At 38.9% G+C, this 26689-nt stretch overlaps 1 protein-coding gene across 2 annotated transcripts; it reads left to right on the top strand.

Annotated features, from left to right (window-relative positions):
* Positions 1-7005: 7005 nt before the first annotated feature.
* Positions 7006-26516, top strand: LOC108696140 (glutathione S-transferase omega-1). Of its 2 annotated transcripts, XM_018225215.2 has the most exons (8): positions 7006-7201; positions 7521-7654; positions 13907-13982; positions 18610-18718; positions 19516-19738; positions 20845-20946; positions 25083-25189; positions 26256-26516. In XM_018225215.2, the coding sequence occupies exons 3-8, from the start codon at positions 13952-13954 to the stop codon at positions 26407-26409; spliced, it is 726 nt and encodes a 241-aa protein (XP_018080704.1). In that variant the 5' UTR covers positions 7006-7201; positions 7521-7654; positions 13907-13951; the 3' UTR covers positions 26410-26516. The 2 variants fall into 2 exon arrangements, with proteins under 2 accessions (XP_018080704.1, XP_018080705.1); XM_018225216.2 differs by lacking the exons at positions 7006-7201; positions 7521-7654 and adding an exon at positions 13727-13813.
* The last annotated feature ends 173 nt before the right edge of the window (positions 26517-26689 follow it).

The raw sequence follows: 26689 nt of genomic DNA, 5'->3' as shown, positions 1-26689 counted from the left end.
ACTTGAAACCTCGAATTTTTGTGGAAAACACAACTCCATCCTTAATCATCTCTGTTTCATGAGTCAGCAATTTGGGTAGCAGTCCCCTTGCCTCTTTAACACTTTGCACTTCAATGTGACTGTAACTGTAATTTGTATTTATTTTTATTTTATTATTGTATTGCCCCCTGTTTGTTCTGTTAATGTATTGTTCTACTGTACAGATATAAATATACATACAATAACCCTCTTTAAAATTCATCAGGCTGCCTTGTGCACAGCTAACAAGATTTAATTTCAAAATAAATATAAATCTGGTTAAAAAAAAAGTACAGCCATTTATTGTAAATAGTAAATAGTGATGGGCTGGCACAAATTGGATCACACTCCAAAAAAAGTATTTTTATTACAGCAAAGGCCTTACGTGTTTTGTGCCATAGGGGCACTTAGTCATATGCTGAGCCTGGCTCTCCCCAATTACTGTAAAGGCCGTATGCGTTTCGTGCCATAAGGGCACTTAGTCATAGGCTGAGTCTATGACTAAGTGCCCCTATGGCACAAAACTCATAAGACCTTTGCTGTGATGTATTTGCTCTAATAAAAAGATTTTTTACTACATCTATTTTTGGAGTGTGATCCGATTTGTGCCAGCCCATCACTATTTACTATTTGCTACATTGCTTTCCTGAGCTGAAGGTTTGGGGCTTCTGCACCTGGATCCCCCCCTTGTTTGGGTAAGTTAACCCCATCATTACTGCTTATTGCATTGACACTGAACATTTTCTCATATATATTCATTGATAGCCGTTTATTGTACTGTAATTTAAAGGAATGGGGGAGAGCCAGACAAAAGCTCCACACCGTGGCAGATATGTCTGAAATTCTAACCCAAAATTGTCACTGTAGCCTTACAAGCAGGTCTGGACTGGGAATCAAAAAGGCCCTGGCATTGCAGGTATACAGAGGCCCAAACAGCCCACACAGAGGCCCAAAGGGCCACACCAGCCCAGTAAGTATTGACTGTCTATGGCAACTTACAGCAGCCCCTCTGGCATTTGCCAGAACCCATAGATTGCCAGTCCGGGCCTGCTTACAAGGGTGGAAATTGCAGAGTCATTAATTCAAAAGACTGGTCTAATGGAACATTGAAAGCAGAAGTTGACTGGGTCATTGGGCCCCGAGAGCCCAGATCCCCTCCCCCTGCCTGAAACTCTGACTTTGGTCAAAGATGGGGGAGGACTGGGATGCCTCAGAAAATACAGTTTCAAAGTGATTGTAGTCCTTACCATATGTGAGTGTTTATATAAGTTGGGTGAGCTATAGGCTAGTTTCGTTACTTAGTGAACACTATATACAAGAATGATTTGAGTCCCTGGATTATGAAACAGTTGCACATTATAGCGAATACACATCAATAGTGTGACAATAAATTTGCAGTTAAAGGGGTTACGTTGACCTACTCTAACTTTTGGTATGTTATAGAATGGCCAATTATAAGCAACTTTTCAAATGGTCTTCATTATTTTATTTTTTTTAATAATTATTTGCCTTTTTCTTCTGACTCTTTCCAGCTTTCAAACAGAGGGGTCTCCGACACCATCTTAAAAAACAAATACTCTGTAAGGCTACAAATGTATTTTTACTGTTACTTTTTATTACTCGTCTTTCTATTCAGGCCTCTCCTATTCACATTCCAGTCTCTTATTCAAATGGTGACTATAAGGCCCATCCACAGTACAAGGGTGCGTCTATCAGCTCTATAGGTTATTTCAAACTTGGATTGAAGTGTGCAGAGCAGAGTGCCGTCAGCTATGCGGTAATTGCTCTGTATGCTTACAGTTTTATTATTATTATTATTTCTTATCTTTTTATTCAAACCCTCTCCTATCCATATTCCAGTTTCTCATTCAAACCACTGCCTGGTCGCTATGGTAAACAGGACCCTAGCAACCTGATAGCGTAATTCCAAACTGGAGCTGCTGAACAAAAAGCTAAATAGCTGGACACCCAAAGATAAAAAATAAAAACTAAACTGCAATTTTTCTCAGAATATCAATCTCTTCATTCTACTAAAAGTTAATTTAAAGACGAACAACCCCTTTAGAGTGAAATATTAATATCCATTGCACCATTCTTATTTCACTCAGTTAAAATGCAAACAGAAATTTCAAATGACCCTGTAGTAAATGATTCCCTAGAGACAATACATTAGTGGTTTTGTAGCATGAGGTTTCCATAGTTGTGACTGGCAGATAAGATACAGTAATGTGTTTACAGTGTTTAATAGTAGGGTGAATACGGTATTGCTGCTGAGTCATGATACATAAGCACAGAGATTTTGAATTCACAACTAGTGATGGGCGAATCTCTCCCGTTTTAGCGAATTAGCGAAACGGCAAAAAATTTGCAAAAAATCGTGAAATCGGAAAGCTCACGAAAAATTTGTGAATTTCAAACGTTTTCACTAAGAAAACTGGCAATTCGAAAGTTTTCACAAAAAAATCGAACAATTCGAATCTTTTCACGAAAAAATCAAGCAATTCGAATCAGCGAGTTCGAGGTTAACAACCTGAAAATTCGAACTGATCGAGTGATCAATGAATACAAATTAGAATGGGAGTTTTCGGGCAAACCCCTCTGAAAGAAGAACCATTATGAAGGCTATTAACATCTTTAAATGGTACAAGGGACCTCTGCCATTGACTCCAACATGACCTCGGTTTTTGATGGTGTATTTTCAGATTTGAGCTATTTCCAGGGTTGGGGTATTAAAAATATTGAAAAATTCAAGTTTTTTTACTCGAAAAAAACAAAACAAAACTCCATCCTTAATAAATAACCCATTTAACCATCTCTGTTTCATGAGTCAGCAATTTGTGTAGCAATTGTCTCTTTAACACTTTGCACTTCTATGTGACTGTAATTTGTATTTATTTTATTATTGTATTGCCCCCTGTTTGTTCTATTAATGTATTGTTCTACAGTATAACTATACAGTTCTAGGGGCACATTTACTAAGCTCGAGTGAAGGATTCGAAGTAAAAAAAACTTCGAATTTCGAAGTATTTTTTTGGGTACTTCAACCATCGAATAGGCTACTACGACCTTCAACTTCGTTCGAACTAAAAATCGTTCGACTTTTCGACCATTCGATAGTCGAAGTACTGTCTCTTTAAAAAAAACTTCGATTACATACTTCGGTAGTTTAAACCTACCGAGGTACAATGTTAGCCTATGGGGACTTTCCCCGTTACTTGTCTAAGGTTTTTGTTGATCGAAGGAAAATCCTTCGATCGATCGATTAAAATCCTTCAAATTGTGTGATTCGAAGGATTTCATCGATATTCGAATTCGTAGGATTTTACTTCGAGGGTCAAATTCGAGGGTTTATTAACCCTCGATATTTGACCCTTAGTAAATGTGCCCCCTAGTGTACAGCTATACTGTAAATTTAAATATGCATAGAATAACCCTTTGAAATTCAAAAGGCTGCCTAAGCTGCCTTGTGCACAGCACTATATATATATTTCATTTCAAAATGAATATAAATCATGATAAAAAAAAAGTACAGCCAGGCAAAAGCTCCACACCATGGCAGATATGTCTAAAATTCTGTCACTGTAGCCTTTCAAGTTATTTATGTTTATTATGTGCTCAGATGAACTACATGTCGGGGCAATACTTCTGTCCACCAGTAACAGGAAAACCAATGTTTCAGAACAGAGCCAAGAAACTAGCTCTATCCCATTATCCAGAAAGCTCTAAATTATGAAAATCTGTCTCCCATAGGCTCCATTTTATCCAAATAATCTAAATTTTTAAAATATGCTTTTCTTTTTCTCTGTTATTATGAAGCAGCACCTTGTACTTGATCCCAACTAAGGCATAATCAATCCCGATTGGAAGCAAAACCACCTTATTGGGTTTATTTAATGTTTACATGATTTTCTGAAAAATCCCAGGTCCAGGGCATTCTGGATATCAGGTCCCATACCTATAATTACAGTTTCTTTTTGGTAAAGATTAAGGGCATCCTATATCTAATAGAGAATCCCAGGCAGTACTTTCTGACATGCATTTTGGTTGGAGTAAAACACAGATCAGACAGGTCTGTACTGTGTCCAATGATCACTGCCTTGGCACTGGAAGAGAAGTTAGGAGCACAGATACATTAACAGGATGACACCTTGTTGGAGGATGTTTGGAGTGCAAATACTCATTGTTGTGAATACAGAAGAGAAAGGAAAATGAAACACACACAACTTTACAGTATCAACAAGGTGGGCGAATCGGCTCCACTGAACCCACAGGGGTTGCAGCTGCAGCACTTAAAGGGGTGGTTCACCTGTACATTAACTTTTAAGGTGGCCATACACGGGCCGATAAAAGCTGCAGACAGACCGAGTCGGCCAGATTTCGATTGGATGGGACTAAAAATCCCGTCGGATCGCGGCCGCATCTGTTCGTTGATGCGGTCCCGTGATCCGACCGCCGGTAAAGCCACCGTTAGGATCCGATTGTTGGGCCCTAGGGCCCACAATCGGATCAGCCCGATATTGCCCACACATCGCCAAACGAGCGGATCTCTCCGTGTATGGCCACCTTTAGTATGTTTTAGAATGACTAATTCTAAGCAACTTTTCAATTGGTCTTAATTTTTTTATTTTTATAGATTTGACTTATTTGCCTTCTTTTGACTCTTTCCAGCTTTCAAATGAGAGTCACTGACCCATCTAAAAACAAATGCTCTGTAAGGCTATACATTTAGGGGCATATTTATCAAAGGTCGAAGTTAAAAAAAACTTCGAACTTTGAATTCAAAAAGACCAACCAAATGGTGGTCAAAGTTTTTTTGGGTCAAAGTGGACCAAATTCGGCTTACTTCGAATCGTACGATCATACTCCCATCTACTTCGATTTGAAGTCTTTTTAACTTCGACCTTCGATCTCCCAAACTCCCCCCAATTGCCTCCATACAGGTTGTAGGAAGTCCCCCATAGGCTAAAACAGCACTTTGGCAGCTTTTAGGTGGTGAATGGTCGAAGTCGAAGTTTTAAAGAGACAGTACTTCAAAAAAATTCGACCTTCAATTCGAAGTATGACTATTCCCTAGTCGAAGTACACAAAAAATAGCTTGAAATTCGAAGTTTTTCACTTCGAAACTTCACCTCGACCTTTGATAAATCTGCCCCTTATTGTTGCTCTGTATTATTCTATTATTCTATTCATGCCCTCTCATATTCATATTCCAGTCTTTTATACAAATCAGTGCATGGTTGGAGCCAGTGTCGGACTGGCCCGGCGGGAAACCGGGAAAAAACCATGGGCCCCCGCCGGGCCAGAACCCTTCTCTAGATATTTTCAATCGCGAAAATGCGTGCCGGCGATCATGTGCGCCGAACGGCGCTGTTACGCATGCGCGCCGAGCAGCGGTGTTGCTGGGCCGACGCATTTTAGTAGGGGGGCGGGGGCCGGAGGGGGGCCCCTGGACAGCAGTCCCGGTGGGCACCGGGCCCCCCAGTCCGACCCTGGTTGGAGCCTAGCAACCAGATTGCTTAACTTGCAAACTTATGAGCTGCTGAATAAAAAGCTAAATAACTCAAAAACCACAAATAATATGAAATGAAAACCAACTGGAAATTGTCTCACTTTCTCCATCATACTAAAACTTAATTTAAAGAGGTGGTTCACCTTTAAATCAACTTTTAGTATGAGGTAAAGAGTGATATTTAAAAACAAATAGCAATTGGTTTTTATTTTCTATTATTTGTGGTTTTCGTGTTAAGTAGCTTCTTGTTCAGCAGCTTTCCAGTTTGCAATTTCAGCAATCTGGTTGCTGGGGTACAAACAACCATGCATTGATTTGAAGAAGAGAAACAGCAGCTGCCTGGGTGCTGGTTATACAAATCTGCTAGATAAGAAACCGCACTCACAGGACTGAAGTGAAAAAACACAAAGGTGATTTATTTCATCGTTTCGACTTCAAACTCAAGCCGTCTTCAGGACCCCAATGGGGTTTGGCGCCACTTTTTTTATTTTAAATAGGCATGTTCTGTTGTGCAGTGTTCACTTTCCTGAACACGGCTTGAGTTTGAATCCGAAACGTTGAAATAAATTACCTTTTTGTTTTTTCACAAGTCCTGTGAGTGTGGTACAGATTTCATACCTGTATATAGACATCTTGTATTTGTCTATATGTATTTTGTGGTCACAGCCTCATTGCACCCCCGCCTAATATTTTTAAAAATTAGTGGTGAGCACAACTTTCCCTTGTTTGTTATAGTTATACAGGAGCAGTGACCAGCTCCATGTTGTAGCTCCCCCCTTCCCAGCTATAGTCAGGTGATCCCACTGGTGTCTAATAAAAGGGCAGCCAAGTTTGGGAGTTTTACTTTGAAAGCAGCTAGTAAGTTGCAGGTAAAACTTAGTCCCTTTGTAAAATGTATAATTAAGCAATGCTTAATGAATCAGATGAAAATTAAGCGTAGGACTGGCCAGATATGGGATGACTTTGATGTAGTTGGCCATCTTAAATATATTGCAATATATGAACAAACAATCCCTGTTTTGTTTAAAGGGTAAGGCATTTTTCAGTAGCAGTATGCACAAAATGTCGCTGTCTTAAATATATTGATAATGGGTTGAGTGCAGAGGACTCTTGCATTTGTCTATATGTATTTTGTGGTCACAGACTCAAGTTTTTAAAAATTAGTGGTGAGCACAACTTTCCCTTGTTTGTTGCAGCTGTAGATGAAAAGTCACATTGCTTGCTAGTGATTGGCTGTTCAGAATCAGCTGTAGATGTTTTTAAAGAAGACAATACTGTGCATGTCTGGTCCTCTGGGATTCTTTAAAACAAGAAAGAATGATAAAATCAATGGTTCAGTCTATATTTTACCAAATTCACAACTTTCCTTATTTAACAAATGTTAATATCACCCAATGGGAAGATGCAGTATTGCTTTGAAAACACAAACAACTTGCCAAGATGAGGGTTGACCAAACTGTTGCCTTTTTTAGAGAAAACAGGGTAAAGAGCACATACCTGATATAGAACAGCAGGTAGGCCTCCTGCTTCAACACTATCTTGATGTCTACAGATGTCACAGAATTGTCGTTCATTTTGTACCAGTTTCCATTGGGGCCCTGCAACAGATCAAGGCAAATTATTTACACCGGACACAAAAAATCCAGTTGGAAAACAAGTGGAAATTACAGAAAGGTTGGTTTTTAGCAATATTCACACCTGGCATAAATATTGGTTAGTGGGAAGGAAAGGGAAATGGGAATTTAGTGACAATATTATGTGGCTGTTGGACATTTTTCATATTCTACCCAGTGATTTGGAGACTAATCTGATGAGATGGAGCCATAGGCTAAGTATTTCTAATACAGTGCAAATACAAATCAAATTTATTAGAATAGTTCTAACAGGGAACATGTATAAAAATATTTTATGTAAAATGTTAATTGTTGTCCAGATAAGATCACTATGAATCTGGTTTCTTACCTTCACATAGAAATAATGTCCACTATTGCAGGTTGTTCCAGCGTGGACAAGAACGGCATACAAATTGTAAAGAATTGGTGTTCCATTTGGCTCTGGGGTGTAACACCGGAGATCAAGACATTCCAGATACGCTACACTCTGCGCATAATGCATTGGGAATAAGAGGTTAGAAAACCAGAAATTATTCAAATGGTGACTATAAGGCCCATCCACAGTACAAGGGTGCGTCTATCAACTCTATAGATTATTTCAAACTTGGATTGAAGTGTGCCGAGCAGAGTGCTGTCAGCTATGCGGTAATTGCTCTGTAAGCTTACAGTTTTATTATTATTATTCCTTATCTTTTTATTCAAACCCTCTCCTATTCATATTCCAGTTTCTCATTCAAACCATTGCCTGGTCGCTATGGTAAACAGGACCCTAGCAACCTGATAGCTGTAATTCCAAACTGGAGCTGCTGAACAAAAAGCTAAATAGCTGGACACCCAAAGATAAAAAATAAAAACTAATCTGCAATTTTTCTCAGAATATCAATCTCTTCATTCTACTAAAAGTTAATTGAAAGACGAACAACCCCTTTAGAGTGAAATATTAATATCCATTGCACCATTCTTATTTCACTCAGTTAAAATGCAAACAGAAATTTCAAATGACTCTGTAGTAAATGATTCCCTGGAGACAATACATTAGTGATTTTGTAGCATGAGGTTTCCATAGCTGTGATTGGCAGATAAGATACAGTAATGTGTTTACAGTATAGTGATTACAGTAGGGTGAATACGGTATAGCCGCTGAGTCATGATACATAAGCACAGAACTTACTTGCTGCAACGGTAGCTGCATTCTCCTAGTTGCTCTGGCTGTACATATTGACACAGGGCTTGGTTAATGCTGTTTGACATCTAATATTAAAAAAAGAGAACATTAGCACCTTCTTATGCAAGCTATAATATATAACAAATAAATATTATTGTATCTGGAATGTACCCTAATATCCAGCTGTATGTCCATAAACTGATCATAGGTGTCAGATGCCTCGGTACAGTTCAGACACGTCACTGCAACACAAGAAAACATTATATAAGCAAAACATATCAAAGGACTCAAATATTCTCCTTCTAAACTACATTCAATGAAGATAAAAATAAAACATACTGAAAATCACAAATAATTGAATTGAAACCCACAATTCACTCACATAACCCCTTTCTATTATCCACATGGATTTTGGGGGTAAAAACAGTCATATAATGAACCTGGCAGATTTCTCTGTACCATGGGTTTGTATGCTTATTATGGGGAACATGACTGTAACCCCCTTTTCTCTTTCCTCGGAGCATTATTCTTTTATGATAGAACAATGGGTTTCAATGAAACACTGTGCCCCAATGTATATGTTGTTTTTAAAATCGCTTATGTTCTGATGGGTGGAAACAAATAGTACAGGTATGGGATCCATTATCGGGAAACCCATTATCCAGAAAGCTCTGAATTACGTGAAGGCCATCTCCCATAGACTCCATTTTATCCATATAATCCAAATTTTTAAAAATGATTTCCTTTTTCTCTGTAATAATAAAACAGTACCTTGTACTTGATCCAAACTAAGATACAATTAATCCTTATTGGAAGCAAAGCCAGCCTATTGGGTTTATTTAATGTTTACATTACTACTTTTCTAGTAGACTTAAGGAATGAAGATCCAAATTACGGAAAGAGAAATCATCAGGTCCCAAGCATTCTGGATAACAGGTCCCATATCTGTATTAAATTTTTTTATAAAGTTTTTAAAGCTTACCTCTTGAACGTAGGCATCCCTGAAACACTTGAGAAATTAAAGTTGTTCTTGCATCTTGGCTAAAAGAGAAAGAAGATATTAGACAATAGCTAACATACAGGGATGGCTTATATTACTGATCTGGTTTTGCAGTTTCTTTTCACTGCCCTTACCTGTCGCTCGGACAAGCCTGTTGCAGTGCATTGATAGTATAGCGAAGGAACTCATGGGCGTCTTCTTGTTGTCCCTGTATGAAGTGACTAGCAATATCTAATAAGACATGAAAACAGAGCCAAATTTGGTGTTTTGTAATAGATATTAGTATTTGATAATATTTATTTATTTAATAATATATGTGTTTTAGATGGAGCCATTTCTATAGAATTCTTTATGAATTAAATGTTTGTTGCTAAGGGGCCAATGTATTGTCCCTGGCTAAAACCTGTCGAAATCATGTAAAAGTCAATGGCAGATGTCCCTTATACAACTGATGAAGATGCTTCTTTGATTCAAGGTTTTAGAGGGTTTTGGGTATTTTTGACACTGTCCTTTGTGCACAAAAAGTAGCCATTTTTGAGACTTTTCCTATTCAGGCTTTTTCTGTTTTTTTTTTTTTAATAAATTTCATGGATTTCTTAGTTTTAGAGAAAGCAAGTTTAGTTTTGGTTTAAAACACCTAAACTAAATTTCATCCTTTAATAAATAGGGCTCCACGTGTATATGGTTTGTTCCTATGGGGCAAATTGATAAAAATGTGAGCTTAGAGCTTAATAAATAAAAACTAACCTACATTCTAGTCATTCCTATGGGATTTTTAGCATTGTATTTATCAATTGGTGAAAGTTAGAACTCACCATTTGATAAATATGGTTATAAAAATAGGAATAGAAAGTTTTTATTTTTTTTAGCTCTAAACTCATATATTGATAAATCTGCCCCTAAACGTGTTGACACGGATGTATACTCACTGTGCAGTTTTTAGTAGATATCATCTGGCACAACAAACCCTTCTTTAGGTTTATCCATAACCTTAGTGATATGGTTCTGCATTAAACACATCATGCAGAATCCCCCTTGGGAACCTGAAAAGAAAAAAATAGAACCATAATGTGAGAAAGCTGTCAAGATTAATAGAAACCACTTAATACATATATTTTAAGAAATAAGTGCTCATGTATCTCATAATTTGGTAGAAAGCACAGATATTTCCATACTTACATGTCTGAGAATGCCTGATGCCCAAAAAGTCTAAATTTTTTGTGAAATCGGCTTAAAAGCCCAAAATGTTCGGATTATCGTACGAAACCTAGTGCAGACCTTAACTTCAAATTGCAAATAGGACCTCTGCCATTGAATTCTACAGGACCTCGACAGGTTGAAGATAGAGTATTTTTAGATTCATACTTTTTGCATCCTGGGGGTATAATAAATCTAGAAAAATTCTAGTTTTTTCCCCCACTAAAGATTCGGATTTTATAGTAGCATTTTAAAGTGGCAGTACCTTAAAGTGCTTACATCTGTGATTAAATAAACCCAATGAAAAATCTCAACAACCATAGCCGTGCATAACGTACCATATTACAGATACTTGCCTATTCCCCAGTAAACCTGTTCATTTACAAAACTCACATGTATAATACAAATATGTTAAAACATATCTATAGTTAATTATAGGTTTCTTTTTACATAAGAGGTTAACTATAAATAGGCTTGAATCCCTTATAATGGAAAGAACCTGATCCGCTCCTAAACCAACAGTTCACCTGAGAGCATCATCTTTATGTAAAAAAACAGTTCAACTGGAGTGTAGTATTCAGTCCCCTTGGGGCCACACATCCCAATCCATGTGTCCAAAAGGCTTCTTTTTGTAACAGTAACTGGTTTATATCTCCACCCCTATAGGGAGTCTTTACACAGTCAATTGGCATAAATTTAAATGAAGAAATGGATTGAATTTACTCAATGTTGTGCAATAGTCTGTTTGATATGTCCTGCTTCACTTTCTTTTTATCGTAATTGGGATCCAATGCCGCCCATATAGTAGATGGGTGCATGCTGATCCTTGATCCTTCTGTGCACAGGGGCAGCTACTGGTTGGCTTTATGGAGGGTGGTGCTGTCCATGAACATATATACATATACATATATATACATATATATATATATATATATATATATATATATATATATATATATATAATATATATATATATATATATATATATATATATATATATATATATATATATATATATATATATATATAGACAAATACAAGAGTCCTCTACACTCAACCCATTATCAATATATTTAAGACAGAGACATTTTGTGCATACTGCTACTAAAAAATGCCTTACCCTTTAAACAAAACAGGGATTGTTTGTCCATATATTGCAATATATTTAAGCTGGCCAACTACGTCAAAGTCATCCCATATCTGGCCAGTCCTATGCTTAATTTTCATCTGATTCATTAAGAATTCTATGGTTTCATTATACATTTTACAAAGGGACTAAGTTTTACCTGCAACTTACTAGCTGCTTTCAAAGTAAAACTCCCAAACTTGGCTGCCCTTTTATTAGACACCAGTGGGATCACCTGACTATAGTTGGGAGGGGTGGGAGCTACAACATGGAGCTGGTCACTGCTCCTGTATAACTATAACAAACAAGGGAAAGTTGTGCTCACAGCTCTGTCTTTAATATATTGATAATGGGTTGAGTGCAGAGGACTCTTGTATTTGTCTATATGTATTTTGTGGTCACAGCCTCATTGCACCCCCGCCTAATGGTTTTAAAAATTAGTGGTGAGCACAACTTTCCCTTTCGGTTCGGGATTCGGCCAGGATTCTGCCTTTTTCAGCAGGATTCGGCCGAATCCTTCTACCTGGCCCAACCGAATCCTAATTTGCATATGCATGACTTTTTGCCAGAAAACAAGGAAGTAAAAAATGTTTCCCCCTTCCGTCCCTAATTTGCATATGCAAATTAGGGTTCGGATTCGGTTTGGTATTCGGCCGAATCTTTCACCAAGGATTCGGGGGTTCGGCCGAATCCAAAAAAGTGGATTCGGTAAATCCCTAATATATATATATATATATATATATATATATATATATATATATATATATATATATATATATATATATATATATATATATATATAGACACTGGGATACAAAATAGGCCCTTTCAGGTACACAGAGGCCCAAACAGCCCCCTATAGTCCCATTAAATAGGTATCCTACAACAGCCCCTCTGGCATTTACCCGAATCCGCAGGACAGGGCTTCTTAGAACCCTGTGTACAATGATGGTGTGTTATATAAGGAAAGTTATAAAAATAGTTTTACCAGTGGCAGGGATACAATACTCCCTGTCCCTGACTCTCCTGTCTCACATGTATAATCCATGGAGGATCACTTATTATATAGTTTAAAAAAAAAAAATTATATTAGTATATTAGTGAAGCCCTATTTGGAATTGGTTAGAACGGCCCAGGGGATGGGTGCCGTCTGTCTGATTTGCCTCACCTCCTTTGTTGACCTGACCAAACAAGCAACTTTTTCATGCACACCCAGTTTAGGGGTTCCTATGACATTTGCACAACACACATCAGAGTCAGGTTTATCAGGAGCCAGTTAACCTGTACACTTTTTGCAGAGTAAACCAGAGTACCAGAAGAAATCCACAAAGGCACAGGGAGAACATAGACTCTGAGTTTTTTCCCGGTTTCCCGCGGCCCAGTCCGACCCTGACTTCTCACAACCAAACAAATGTTTTTACTGACTCCAGATTCAATTGCAAGCTCCACTGGGGCAGGGACTGATGTGAATGATATATAATGGCTGCAATACTCTGTGTAAATGTGTCAGTGCTATCTAACTAAAGGATAAATATACAGATACTAACATAGTAACATAGTAAGTTAGGTTGAAAAAAGACTCACGTCCATCAAGTTCAAACTTTTAAGTCTAAATAAAACCTGCCTAACTGCTAGTTGATCCAAAGGAAGGCAAAAAAAATCATTTAAAGCCTCTACAATTTGCCTCAGAGGGGGAAAAAAATTCTCTCCTGACTCCAGGAATACTAATAATGTTAATGTATCGCCTGCTCCTTACAATGACCCAATACCTGCCCAGTCACTATCTGGTATTTTGCTAAGGCATTAATCTGCTGTTTGGGTCTTCTAATTAACTACACATCACCTCATGAACATATATCATCTTTTACTATAGTATAAATATATAAGCGCTTTCTCTCAGAGGTGTAGCCTAACACACACACTGACAACAGCCTTGCTTTGTGTTTATGTGTCCCACTGTCATCATGTAACACCAGGTGTAGACTTGTGTGTATTTGAACTTTAGCACCAATTCCAGTCACTTGAGCGGTGTAATATAAACATTAGAGCTGTCATGTGTCCCTTGCTTGTTGTGACATATGGGGCGGGACAGGGGAGCAGAACGGAGGCAAAACCAGGGGCGGGACATACAGCCACATAAATGGTTGTGGAAGGTTCCACTTAGAGTCAGTCAAGTGAAGTGCTGGTAGGTTGGTGAGGTTACATAACATTGCACGGGAATAAGCCAAGTAGAGGAGACATTGGCCAGTGTAACGGCTCTGCTTCCCTTTCTCTGCAGGGTGATTGCGGCTTCTGTATAACTGCACTGTGTCAGGCTTCCGAAATGACTGGATCAGAGAAGTGTTTGGCAAAAGGTAAGGGGGCAAATTCACTAAAGGACAAAGCGTCTAACGCTTGTGTTAATTCGCTAGCATAGTGCATTTTCGTTAATTCTCTAATTAACTAACGGGCGCTGGCGTAAATTCGCTAGTGTTACTTCCCACCCTTACGCCTGGCGAATTTGCGCAACGGACGTAACTACGCAAATTCACTGACGGGCAAATTTTTCTGAACGCTACCTTTTACGCCAGACTTCCTTCGCCACCTCAGACCAGGCGAAGTGCAATAGAGTAGATAGGGATTGCTTCACGCTGGCGTTTTTCTTTTTTTATGGGTGATAGGCTGAAAAAGATCGATATTTTTTTTGGGGCTACCCTCCTTCCCCCCTACATTTCCTAACTCATGGCAGCTTAACTATACAGTGGGCACATGTGTAGGGCAAAATAAAAATTTTATTTGCTGTTTTGAAGGTTTCCCAGGCTTGTGTAGTGCTGCAACATATACCTCCATTCTAACTTCAATTTGGCGCCATATGCAAATTAAGCATCGCTAGCGTAACTTCGCTTTGCTTGGCGAATTAACGCTAGCGCAACTTCGCAACCTTACGCTTCCCCCTGAGCGCAACTTCGGATTTTAGTGAATTTGAAAAAAATACAAAGTATATAAGTAGGGAGAGCTGAGCATGAAGGGAGGGCTAAACACTGAGAGCTACTCTGCAGATTCCCCCCCCCCCTGAACTGATAAGTGCAGCAGTACAATGGTTAGCCGTTTTTATTACTTGTACTGGCACTTCCCCCCCTAACTCATTTCTTAAACTGGCCATAGACGCAAAGATCTGATCGTACGAATCATCGGACATTCCCATCTCCCGACCTGTAACTAACGATTCCGATCAAATAAAGTAGTAAAAGAACAGATCAGCCGATGTTCTGCCCCTGACAGCAATCGTACGAAAGTTATGTCCGACCAAAGTTAGTGACAGTCTCCCTCTGAAAATCGTACGATCGACAATACATGCAGAGAAATTATCCGCAGCCGACATAGACCTTTTAAACTGTCCGATCGACCAAACGACCGATCTCCGCCGGACGGAAAATGACGGGGCTCTCCACACACGGCCCGAAAATCGTACGAATCGAGGATCTGATCTTTGCGTCTATGGCCAGCTTTACACACATTTGTCCTGGTGTTTATCTCAAAGTGACTATTAACTCTTTGCTTGCCTTCTGTAAATCTGTCACTGCTGACTTATGGGTATTTATACATGAAATTTTGCTATGACTTCTGGGGGTATTAATTTGACTGTAATTCGACACTGTGCCATCTTGCTGTGAGTTCTGGGGGGGTAGTTATACATGGAATTGCAACCCTTCTATGAGTTCTGGGGTATTTGTACATGAAATTGCACAATACAGGCGAGTCTGCATTCTTCTGTCTCAGGAGGGCGCACTATTTTTTATCAAGGTAGATCTCCTGATGATGGCCAGGTGTCGAGAGTAGACCCAGGGTAACAAAGTCTGGGCACCCTTGGCTTAATAGAATGGTTCCACAACTGTGGGGCTTGAGTAGTGAATGGTTTTGATTTGGGCATTGCCCCCCCTAGACACTGGCCAACTAGAAAGTCAGGGTATAATTTAGGGTAAGGGTAAGATTTTTGTGGTCTAAGGGGGGCTCTGAACAATGTGGTTGGTCCTCCGAGGATTCTTGAACCAAAAGTCCAACAACACCTGGTTTTTATATTCAGCAGATCTTTAGTGCTTTGTTACCTTCCTTTTAAGATATAATAATATATAATAATATACCTGCATATTTATAAAGATATTGCCTGATAAATCCTTGGTGCGCATTCATAGATTTTCTATCTACTGCGCATGTACTGTGGGCACTTCCTTGCTCGTAATCCTGATGATGCGCATGTTAGTTTACATATGCGATCGTCATCGTTGACCCTAAAGGTCATGCCCCCTGTCCAATCCCATTCTATGCGTCTGGTTACTAAGGAGATGATCGATCTTCGTGCTGCCACTACTGATCTCAAGGCGCAGAATTCTAATGAGCGCTTTTTTTTGGCGCATGCGCAGTACAAAGTTGGTGTTGAAGTTATTGTCGGTTACCTTTCCAAGATGGCGCCTGCCTGCCTAAATAAGATCTGCGACTGACGTAATGTATTACAGACCTTTACAGGGGGCTATGTTACTTGCTAACTAAGCGATTATAGAGGACTTGGGGTGAACTTTGATGGCAGATAAGTATTTATTTTTGTCTTTCCTTCTCCTTTAAATCTACTAGAAAATCATTTAAACATTAAAGGAATTGTTCAGTGTAAAAATAAAAACTGGGTAAATAGATAGGCTGTGCAAAATAAAAAATGTTTCTAATATAGTTAGTTAGCCAAAAATGTAATGTATAAAGGCTGGAGTGATTTGATGTATAACAAGTCAGTCAGAACACTACTTCCTGCTTATCTATTTACCCAGTTTTTATCTTCACACTGAACTATTCCTTTAATTAAAACCAATAGGATTGTTTTGCCTCCAAAGATATATTATATCAAGTAAGGTACTGTTTTATTATTACAGAGAAAAACAAATTAATTAAAAAAAATTGGATTATTTGGATAAAATGGAGTTTCATACCTATACTGGCTAGCTGTTTGGGGGGGAGGCTGACTGGTTACTATGGGTTACTAGCAATCTATTCTATGTGACCATGCTCTTCCTGTTTACAATCCATCCACTCAGCCCCAGCCCCAAGTCTAACTTGACAAAGGACATTTTTGGAAAGAAAGGAATGGTTGGAGTTTTACATGAAGGCAGCCACTGACTAGAAAAACATGCAAAGAAACAAAACAAAAGCACATCTTGACTTTGTGTGAAAGGGCAAATATATCTGTAACTTGTTTGAGTCTCAGGGAATCTCTGCTTTCTATATAAAGTGTACTTTATGTACTGCTGCTCTCTATTTCACTTACACACGGTACTCAAATGTAGCTGTACAGGTATGGGATCTGTTAAATAATCCATCATTTGGATCTCCATTCCTGATAGAAAAAAATCATTAAAACGTGAATTAAATCCCAGTAGGATTGTTTTGTCTTCAGTTAGGATTAGTTATTTTATAGTTAAAAAGAAAAAGTAAATCATTTGATTTTTTTCTAATAAAAATGGACTGTATGGGAGATGGCCATAAATCAAAGCTTTCTGGATAACAAGTTTTCGGATAACAGATTCCATACCTGTACTGCAAATCACAGCTTTTTATGAAGTTTATGGTCCGTTTACTAAAGCGTGGTAAAAATATGCACATAAAATAAAGACAAATTTGTCGCTGAATATGTTTCCGCCAGTTTACTAACCTGCGGTAAATATAAATTTGCACATTTTCTGGCGCAAGAATATGTTTTCGCCAGCTATCGCATTTGCTGAAAATAACGCTACATACACATTAATGCCTGGTGTACGAAAGACAAAATTAACGTCAGAATATTCGCAAAATTTTACCGCCATCCATATAGTGCCGGTAATTTTATTTTTTCGCCAGAAAATTCTCAAGAGAAAATATATAAGAGGAAATATTCCATAACACCTTGTTTTACCCATCACAATGTTCCTGTTGCCATTCCTGACAGGAGAAGAGAGAAGTGACAGGATAATCAAAGATGTTTTGGATTATTCTTTTGACTGCTGCTACAACAGCTTTTTCAGCTGGAAGACGATTTATTATGGCTAGGAGGGACCAAAGGCTTTATCAGCCTAGATTAAACTAATTTTATATGATGCACACAAATTGGTTGGTAAAACTTGTTTATGAATTTTATTTATGTGATTCTATTGGCAGGGGGTAAGTCTTGTGACTGGATGTATTGAAATGTGGATTTATATGATGCTTACATGTTTGATTGGGTAAAATCTGTTCCCTGTGTTGTTGATAATATCTATAAAGTTTAGCAGTTTTGAAGATACATATCTGGCCATGAATCATGCCATAATAAACGCCATAAAACAAGACTATTTTATAGCATAAATATTGGCAAATTTAATCTGTCGCCAGAAAATTCGCAACTCGCTAAAATTACCGCTAACGTAAGCTGGTTCGTTAACGTAGTTACCGCAAGTGATCGCAATTACTTCTGAGCGCAGCGCTGTTTAGTAAACTTAGTCGCTGCGAATATTCTGACGGAAAAATATTTGCAGCGATAACATGCGGAAACTTAAAGTCAAATTTACCGCACTTTAGTAAACAGACCCCTAAGGCATTCTGGGAACTGTCCAGCAATACCAGAGTTGCATTCTTAAAACAATATTGCTAAGAAAAACATTCTCCCAGCCTCCCAGCTGTGTTAAAATGCGAAATAATTTCCCAATGAGAATCCCACCTGATCTGGAACTTTTAACACATTATCACTGACACTGAACATGTATGTCTTTATCCTCATGTTTGATTGCTGCGTAATGTAATGAAGCCAAAATGACCTAATAATCTCTGTATGTAAGATAACTGTTACCTTTCAGGCATATGTCAAAGCAAGTGTGTTATTAGTTGTTAAACTACTGTATGACTAAATCAGGACTAACGTAAACTTGTCAGTAAGCATACAATACAATTTGCAGCCTGTCTGTCTGTTTCTGTACTTCCATTGTAATGATAACATTTGGTGTTTAGGCTGCCCAGCTCCAGGCCCAGTCCCTGAAGGAACAATTCGTGTCTACAGCATGAGATTCTGCCCATATGCCCAGAGGGCAAGGCTTGTCTTGCTTGCCAAAGGAATCAAGTAAGTACCTGATACCCAGTCTTCTGCACTGAGCTCACAAACTGGGCATCTTCTACTAAATATCTTCTATATACAAGTTGTATTCCGTTGGGTGATTTTTATTGGCAGCTTTTTGTAAATGTTTTGGCTGGCATCCTGCCTCTTTCTCTGTTTTGTAGCTCGCTGACTTAAAGCTTTTCGCTGTATTTACTAAATATGCTTAAAATATGTAGAGACTGATGTTTTTAAATTCTAAATTTTAATAAATTATATAACCATGTACAATATTAGATATCATTCTTTGATGAGCTTCAGAGTAGGACCATAAGACACCCAGTCTGCCCTTCTTGTGTTACTGTGCAATGCACTTGGCCTGAAACCAACTGGATTAGGGGTCTCCAGATAATTTCAGTAATTCGGATCTACATTCCTACTAAAAAAAAAAAAAGAATTTAAATATGAATTAAACCATCTTGCTGAGTTTCAGATAGAAGTGTGTTAGTGAGAGTCTCATGACAATTGCTTGTATAGTCGGCTTTTTAGGGGCACTAACGGTCAACTTTTTGGACAGATTCATATGTGTATGGGGTGTATTTGCCACTGGAGTTTTTTTTTTTTTGGGTGGGTATCATGTAAATGGAGGATTTGGATTGTAGCTTTGGTAAAAACACACCTAATTCATAGTGGAGACCCTTTATGCCCACTAAGATTCAATTTGTAGTGCTGAAGGCACCACAAAATCAATAGATGCAAAATTAGACATAACAGGCTATTTATGTTGGAATAAAATATGTAAACCACATTTTTTATTTTCAAAGGCATGAAGTAATAAATATCAATCTGAAGAACAAGCCAGATTGGTTCTTTGAGAAAAGCCCATTTGGCCTGGTACCATCTCTGGAGACCAGCAATGGCCAGGTGATCTATGAATCTCCAATTGTGTGTGATTATCTGGACGAGGTTTATCCAGGGAAGAAGCTGACCCCTGCAGACCCATTCCAGAAAGCGCAACAAAAGATGACACTGGAACATTTCTCCAAGGTATTTTATACATTTTATTCTAGGCCGCTTCAATTTATTGAGGATTTTGTGTTGATTACTTTGGGATATTGTTCAGTGGTGGAATTACCAGGTGAGCAGATGGTGCGATTGGACCAGGGCCCATACCCCCTCAGGGCCCCCTGGCAGTTCGTGCACTGCTGAAGCCATTGTGAAAATTGCGTAGAGGGGGGTACCCGGGCCCGCCCCCCACTAGTTATATTACTGAAATTGTTTAACGTGTTTCCACATGAATGCCTGACTCTGGAGTTGATCATAGCATCTAATTAATAAGTTTTACTGCAAGTTAGAAGCAAAGACCTGTTTGGTTGATGTCTGTAACTGTAAGATAGTATCTATGTTAATGAGCTTAGTATATGAGCCATTGTGCCTCTCAGTAAGTTGCTTCTACAGACTGCCTTATGATCCCATTGGATTGCATTTGGCTTTTTAGGACAAAAATTCAGGTTGATTGATTACTCTTTCATTGAATAGCAGAGATTCTAACCTAGCCCAGAAGAGACGTTTGCACAGCACTTTCTGTGTGCTTTGATTTGTTTTAGGTAACTGGGTAAGTTAGTAGAGTGATTTTTGCCTTCCATGTGTGGCCAAGCATCCTATATGTTATACTGGTGGCCAAAGCAACAAATCAACTCATTCCAAGACATTTTCTTTATGAATGCCTTCAGGCCTTCAATAGATGTATAGTGGGAAACAGAGGAAGGATCATTTTGAAAGGAGGTGACAGTCACCTAGGTTAGTGGTATAGTTGTATGTGGTATAGAAATGAAAGTTCTGTAGTGGAGGAGCTCTAAGGTGCTACAATGGAAATGTAAGATGGAATGGAACTCAGTATGCCTTATGGACCCCCCATGGTATGGAAGAGAGACAGGAGGAGAGGTGGGCCTCTGGTAGTGGATAAAGGGGGCCAGAAGCATGTGGCATATAAACGTCATGATAGTACTTCTCTAGACACAGAAATACTATACTAACCCTGAAAGCTGGATAGTGTTAGATAGCGTAATTTTTTTTTGTAAGAATAAATCCCAGAACGCATTTGGGTAAAATAATTACCCATATTAATTATTAATGTTTCTCTTTGGTATTAGGTCACAGCTGTGCTGTATAAGATAATGGGTGCCAAGAAAAATAATGAAGACATATCAGGTGTGAAAGAAGAACTCCAGGAGAAGTTGCTTAAGCTTGATGAGGTAATACTATTTTACACAGGAATACCAATTTTAGTCGAATTCAGTAATCCATTTTTACATTACATATTAAAAATCACATGAACTGGTGGTTACTCTGATGAGAAATTTCCTAGTTTTCTGCAGCAGACTTATGATCCCTTGAGGCTTAGGTTTGTAGAAATCAATGGCAGAAACTGCAAGTGAGTGCCTGAACTGTGAAATGTAACTGTGCATTTATTCTGGTCAGATGTTTCTCCATATATGTAAATTGTTATGTCTTGTATTCTTTGTATCCCCTAGACAAGGGCACTATATAAATAAGAATGTTAATAAAAACCCTTATGTATACATTTAGGGGGTTATTTATCAAAAGTTGGGTTTTAGAGGTTTGTGACCTTTTTATATACCTCAAATGAACAACTTGAATGGTTTCTAATTTATGAAAAAACTGGAATGTAAAAAACTGGAAGCAGGGAATTCTGGGTGAAAAACCTGAAAATTCGAATTAATCAATTTTTATGCAAAAAAAAAAATCTAGAATTTCTTGAGCGAAGCCCACCAAAAAAAGAACTGGAACATCATGAAGGCTTTTAACATCTTCAAATGGTTGAACGGACTTCTGTCATTGACTTATATATGACCTCGACAGGTTTTAGCTGGTGTATTTTTGGATTCAAGCTATTTGCAGGGCGGGTATTATAAATCTCGAAACATTAAATACATTTTTTTTCCGAAAAATTGATAAATAACCCCCTAATGGTTATAACTATATACAGCATGTGTAAAGGGGTATATAATATGTCAACAAAAGCCAAATTGGTCCCAGTAAAAATATGTAATAAATCCTCCACTTGTAAAACTATAGAAAGTTGAATATGCCTGTAAAAGATAACAGCTAAAACAATGAACAATAAAGATTATTAGAGAAACCCTGGCAACGGATATATACATTTTATATGTAAGCCTATGCAACAGGGTGCTACAATTTTCAAATATGGGCAAGAAAAGCTATAAAAAAAGCACATAAATCTACAGCAGAACCCCCATTTTAAATTTTTCAGGGGACCAAAAAATAAAAATGGTGTAAATTCTAGGAAAATGTAAAATCAGGGAAATGTATTATGCATAATATATAGGTGGGACCACAAAACCACAATGTAAAATGATGGAAAACTTAAAATCAGGGAATGTAAAATTGAGGTTCCACTGTACAGTCATATGAAAAAGTTTGGGAAAAGATAACAGTGTCTCAGAGTCAGTGATAACAGAGTCTTTCATTTCCCATGAACATCTGAGTACTGGGGTGTTTTCTGTTTTTTTTTAGTGAAGCAGTATTCAGTTATATGGGATTAAATCAAATGTGAAAAATTGGCTGGGCACTCTTTTTTGTAATTTTGCTAATTCGAATGCATGTAACTGCTTAATACTGATTACTGGCAACACCAAATTGGTTGGATTAGCTCGTTAAGCCTTAAACTTCATCAGCAGGTGTGTCCAATCATGAGAAAAGGTATTTAAGGTGACCAATTGAAAGTTGTGCTTCTGTTTGACTCTCCTCTGAAGAGGAGCATGGAATCCTCAAAGCAACTCTCAAAAGATCTGAAAACAAAGATTGTTCAGTATCATGGTTTAGGGGAAGGCTACAAAAAGCAATCTCAGAGGTTTAAACTGTCTGCTTCAACTGTAAGGAATGGAATCAGGAAATGGAAGATAAAAGGCACATTTGCTGTAAAATGCAGGTCTGGCAGGTCAAAAAAAAAATACAGGAGCGGCATATGCAGAGGATTGTCAGAATGGTTACAGACAACCCAAAGATCAACTCCAAAGACCTGCAAGAATATCTTGCTGCAGATGGTGTATCTGTACATCGTTCTACAATTCAGGGCAATTTGCACAAAGAACGTCTGTATGGCAGGGGGATGAGAAAGAAGCCCTTTCTGCACTCACGCTACAAACAGTCACTTGTATGCAAAAGATCATTTAGACAAGCCACAGTCATTTTGTTACAAAGTGCTTTAGACTGATGAGACAAAAATTGAGTCATTTGGTCATAACAAAAAGGCCTTTGCATGGTGGAAGAAGAACACCGCATTCCAAGAAAAACTGCTAACTACTGTCAAATTTGATGGAGGTTCCATCATGCTGTGGGGCTGTGTGGCTAGTTCAGGGACTGGGGCACTTGTTAAAGTCGAGGGTCGGATGAATTCAACCCAATACCAACAAATTCTTCAGGATAATGTTCAAGCATCAGTCACAAAGTTGAAGTTACGCAGGGGTTGGATATTCCAACAAGACAATGACCCTAAACACACTTCGAAATCTACAAAGACATTTATTCAGAGGGAGAAGTACAATATTCTGGAATGTCACAGTCCCCCGACGTGAATACCATCGAAAATCTATGGGATGATTTGAAGTAGGCCGTCTATGCTCAGCAGCCATTAAATTTAACTCAACTGAGAGATTTTGAATGGACAAATTCTCAAAAATACCGCCATCCTGAATCCAGACACTCATCAAAGGCTATAGGAGGCGTCTAGAGGCTGTTACATTTGCAAAAGGAGGCTCAACTAAGTATTGATATAATATCTCTGTTGGGGTTCCCAAATGTATGCACCTGTCTAATTTTGTTATGATACATATTGCATATTTTCTGTTAATCCAATAAACTTTATGTCACTGCTGAAATTCTACTGTTTCCATAAGGCATGTTATATATTAAAAGGAAGTTGCAACTTTGAAAGCTCAGCCAATGATAAACAAAACTCCAAAGAATTAAGAGGGGTTCCCAAACTTTTTCATATGACTGTATATTTATGGCAAAATCCTATTGAGGTTATTTAAGATTTAGATTTTTTTAAATAGGCTTAAAGGGGTGGTTCACCTTTACGTTACCTTTTAGTATGTTAAACGACTAATTCTAAGAAAACGTTTCAATTGGCCTTAAATATTTTCTGTTTTTATCGTTTTTGCATTTTTCTTCAGACCCTTTCAAATGGGGGTCACTGACTCCATCCAAAAACGAAGTACAAATGTATTGTTATTGCTATATTTTATAACTCCTATTTCTGTTCAGGTCTCTTCTAGTCATATTCCTGTCTTATTCAAATCTATTGTTGCTAGGACAGTTTGAACCCTAGCAACTTGAATTGCAAACTGGGGTGCTGCTGAATAAAAGAGTATTTGTGGTGGGAATCAGGGGCGGATTCACGACTAGGCTATCCTAGGTTTTTGCTACGGGCACATTAGTGTTAGGGGCCCATGGGTTTTTTAATACAATTTTTTTTATTAAAAAAAAATATCACTGTTTGGGGTCCAGCGTCCTCCCTCTTTGCTGTTAATCTTTCGCACAACCAACAGAGGGCGCTAGCTGATATTGCAGTCACTGTTAATCTTTCCTATACCAACAAAGGGCGCTAGGCGAGAGACTGCAGTTGGCTGATACATTTTATTTTGCATTTGTGTGCAACCAATCTCTCTATGCCGGGCTGACTACTAGAATTGACGTGCCATGCACCCCAGCGATGTCACTTCGCCGCGGTTTAAGAGAGTTGAGCGTGGCGCACTCACGTGGTCCGACGCTGCACAGTGACAGAACAGACACACAGTCTGACTATATGGCTTCTTCTTTGTCGACTCTGTCTTCTTGCCTATTAGCTTAAGCCACATAAATATGCTAGCATCATGCGCCATTGCCTAAGCTTGAAACCGCTTGCATCTTTACACGGTGGTTGGCTTTTTTTTTTAAAAAAAACATGTGTCGCGTACCTCGCAGAAATAAGACCCTACCCTAGAAGGGGGCCCTGTGGAAAGTGTAGCCTAGGGGCCTCACATGTCCTTAATCCGTCACTGGAGGGAATAAAATGTGCCCTAGATGTAGTTGAATTTCCTCCCCCCACACACTTAATAATACACAATAATATTACACCAAATGGGACATATATCATGATAAATTGCAAACTAGAGTTTTCAAATGAAACTGGATTTGAAGGCCATTCTTAATTTTGATCCAGAGTTCATCAAACTGTCTTCTTTATTTACTAATTATAAGAAAAGAATTTCAGTTTATTTAAACAATTGAGAGATGTTTTATCTCTTTAGAGTCTATTATTCTATTTTAGGACAGACTTTATTACTGATACATTTTTCTTTCTCAGATCCTGGCTAAACAACACAGCCTTTTCTTTGGTGGAAGTGAGGTCTCTATGGTTGACTACATGATTTGGCCCTGGTTTGAACGGCTCATCATGTTTGATGCGAAGGAGTAAGTGAAATCATTTATAAACACAGACCTAGCACCAGGGACATTTATGCTATGAGGAGGGTGAGCTCCTTCCTTTATATAGTCACTCTCAAGAGGTGTACATGCACTGCCATGTCACTTTAAAGGGGAAGGAAACCTAGTCGGCGCAAACCCCCCCCCCCACCCGTTTGTTTCCCACCCTCCCTCCTCCCCCTGGCCTATCCGTCCTGCTGGGCAAATGCCACTAACTTGTTACTTACCCCTCTGCGCAGGTCCAGTCCAGGGAGTTCACAGACGACATCTTCTTCCACGCGATCTTCTTCCTGCTGTGAACGGCGTTTTGGCGCATGCGCAGTAGGATCATTTCGCCGGTACGGATCTACTGCACATGTGCCAAAAGTCATGCGCATGCGCATGCGCAGTAGATCGTACCGGCGAAATGATCCTACTGCGCATGCGCCGTTCAAAGCAGGAAGAAGATCGCGTGGAATAAGATGTCGTCTGTGAATTCCCTGGACTGGACCTGCGCAGAAGGGTAAGTAACAAGTTAGGGGCATTTGCCCAGTGGGACGGGTAGGCCAGGGGGAGGAGGGAGGGTGGGCAACAAACGGGAGGGGGGTTGGGGGGTTTGTGCCGACTAGGTTTCCTTCCCCTTTAAGAAACATTAGGTTATGCCCTTATCTCTGTGCTAAAATGAGATGTACTGTATTGTGTAGTATAAGTATAAGCCTGTCCCCTCCCACCCTCTTATATTCCACAGAATATAAGAAATAGGGCATCATGGTGTAAACCAAGCTTCTCTACCTTGGGTGACAGATTGGCCCAGATCTCATGTTCTGTCAAATAGTAGTGGTGTCTGTGTTCCTTGTAGTAAAGGCTTGTTGGGGGTAAACCCAGGGCTGCCATCAGGTGGCAGAAGTCTATACGTGACAAGCTAATTCAATGCAGAAAAGAAAGCTATTGCCTGGGGTAGAAATCAGCCTGTGGATTCCGGCTAGTGGTTTCCAGCTTTGCGTGTGGCCCTAGCCCTAGCCCTAGCCTTTGTGTGTGAATTACTCCTCATTTTATTTCTGTTTCCATTCCACAGTTGTTTGAATAAAACCCCACTCATTGATAAGTGGTATCAACAGATGCTGCAGGATCCAGTGGTCAAGGCAACATATATTGAACCAGACGTCCTGTTAGGCTTTTTTAAGCTGTACATCCAGGGAGATCTGGAGGCTTGTGATTATGGTCTCTAACCACCTCCCTGCCATGTATTGTACCAAGTCACTGACTGGGAAATTCTTTTGCACTTTCACTGTAATCAGTTTTTAAGAACCCAATAAATGTGCCTTTCAGCCTAGTGTTTTATGTTTGTGATTATTTTGTTCATGTATGTGAGACGTGCTAAAGTCCCTTACCACCCAGTGCATCTCTCCAAGGTTGTTGGTGCGCAGATGGGCACTTCAGGGTTCACATCTAGAATGACGCTGGTGTTTGACGCCGAGCATCATGACGTCACCAGAGGTGCCGGATTTA

Source organism: Xenopus laevis, chromosome 7L, assembly GCF_017654675.1.
Source record: "Xenopus laevis strain J_2021 chromosome 7L, Xenopus_laevis_v10.1, whole genome shotgun sequence".
Taxonomy (NCBI): Eukaryota; Metazoa; Chordata; class Amphibia; order Anura; family Pipidae; genus Xenopus; species Xenopus laevis.
Note: the sequence above shows the minus strand (reverse complement) of the source record. Positions and strands in the feature narration are given on the sequence as shown.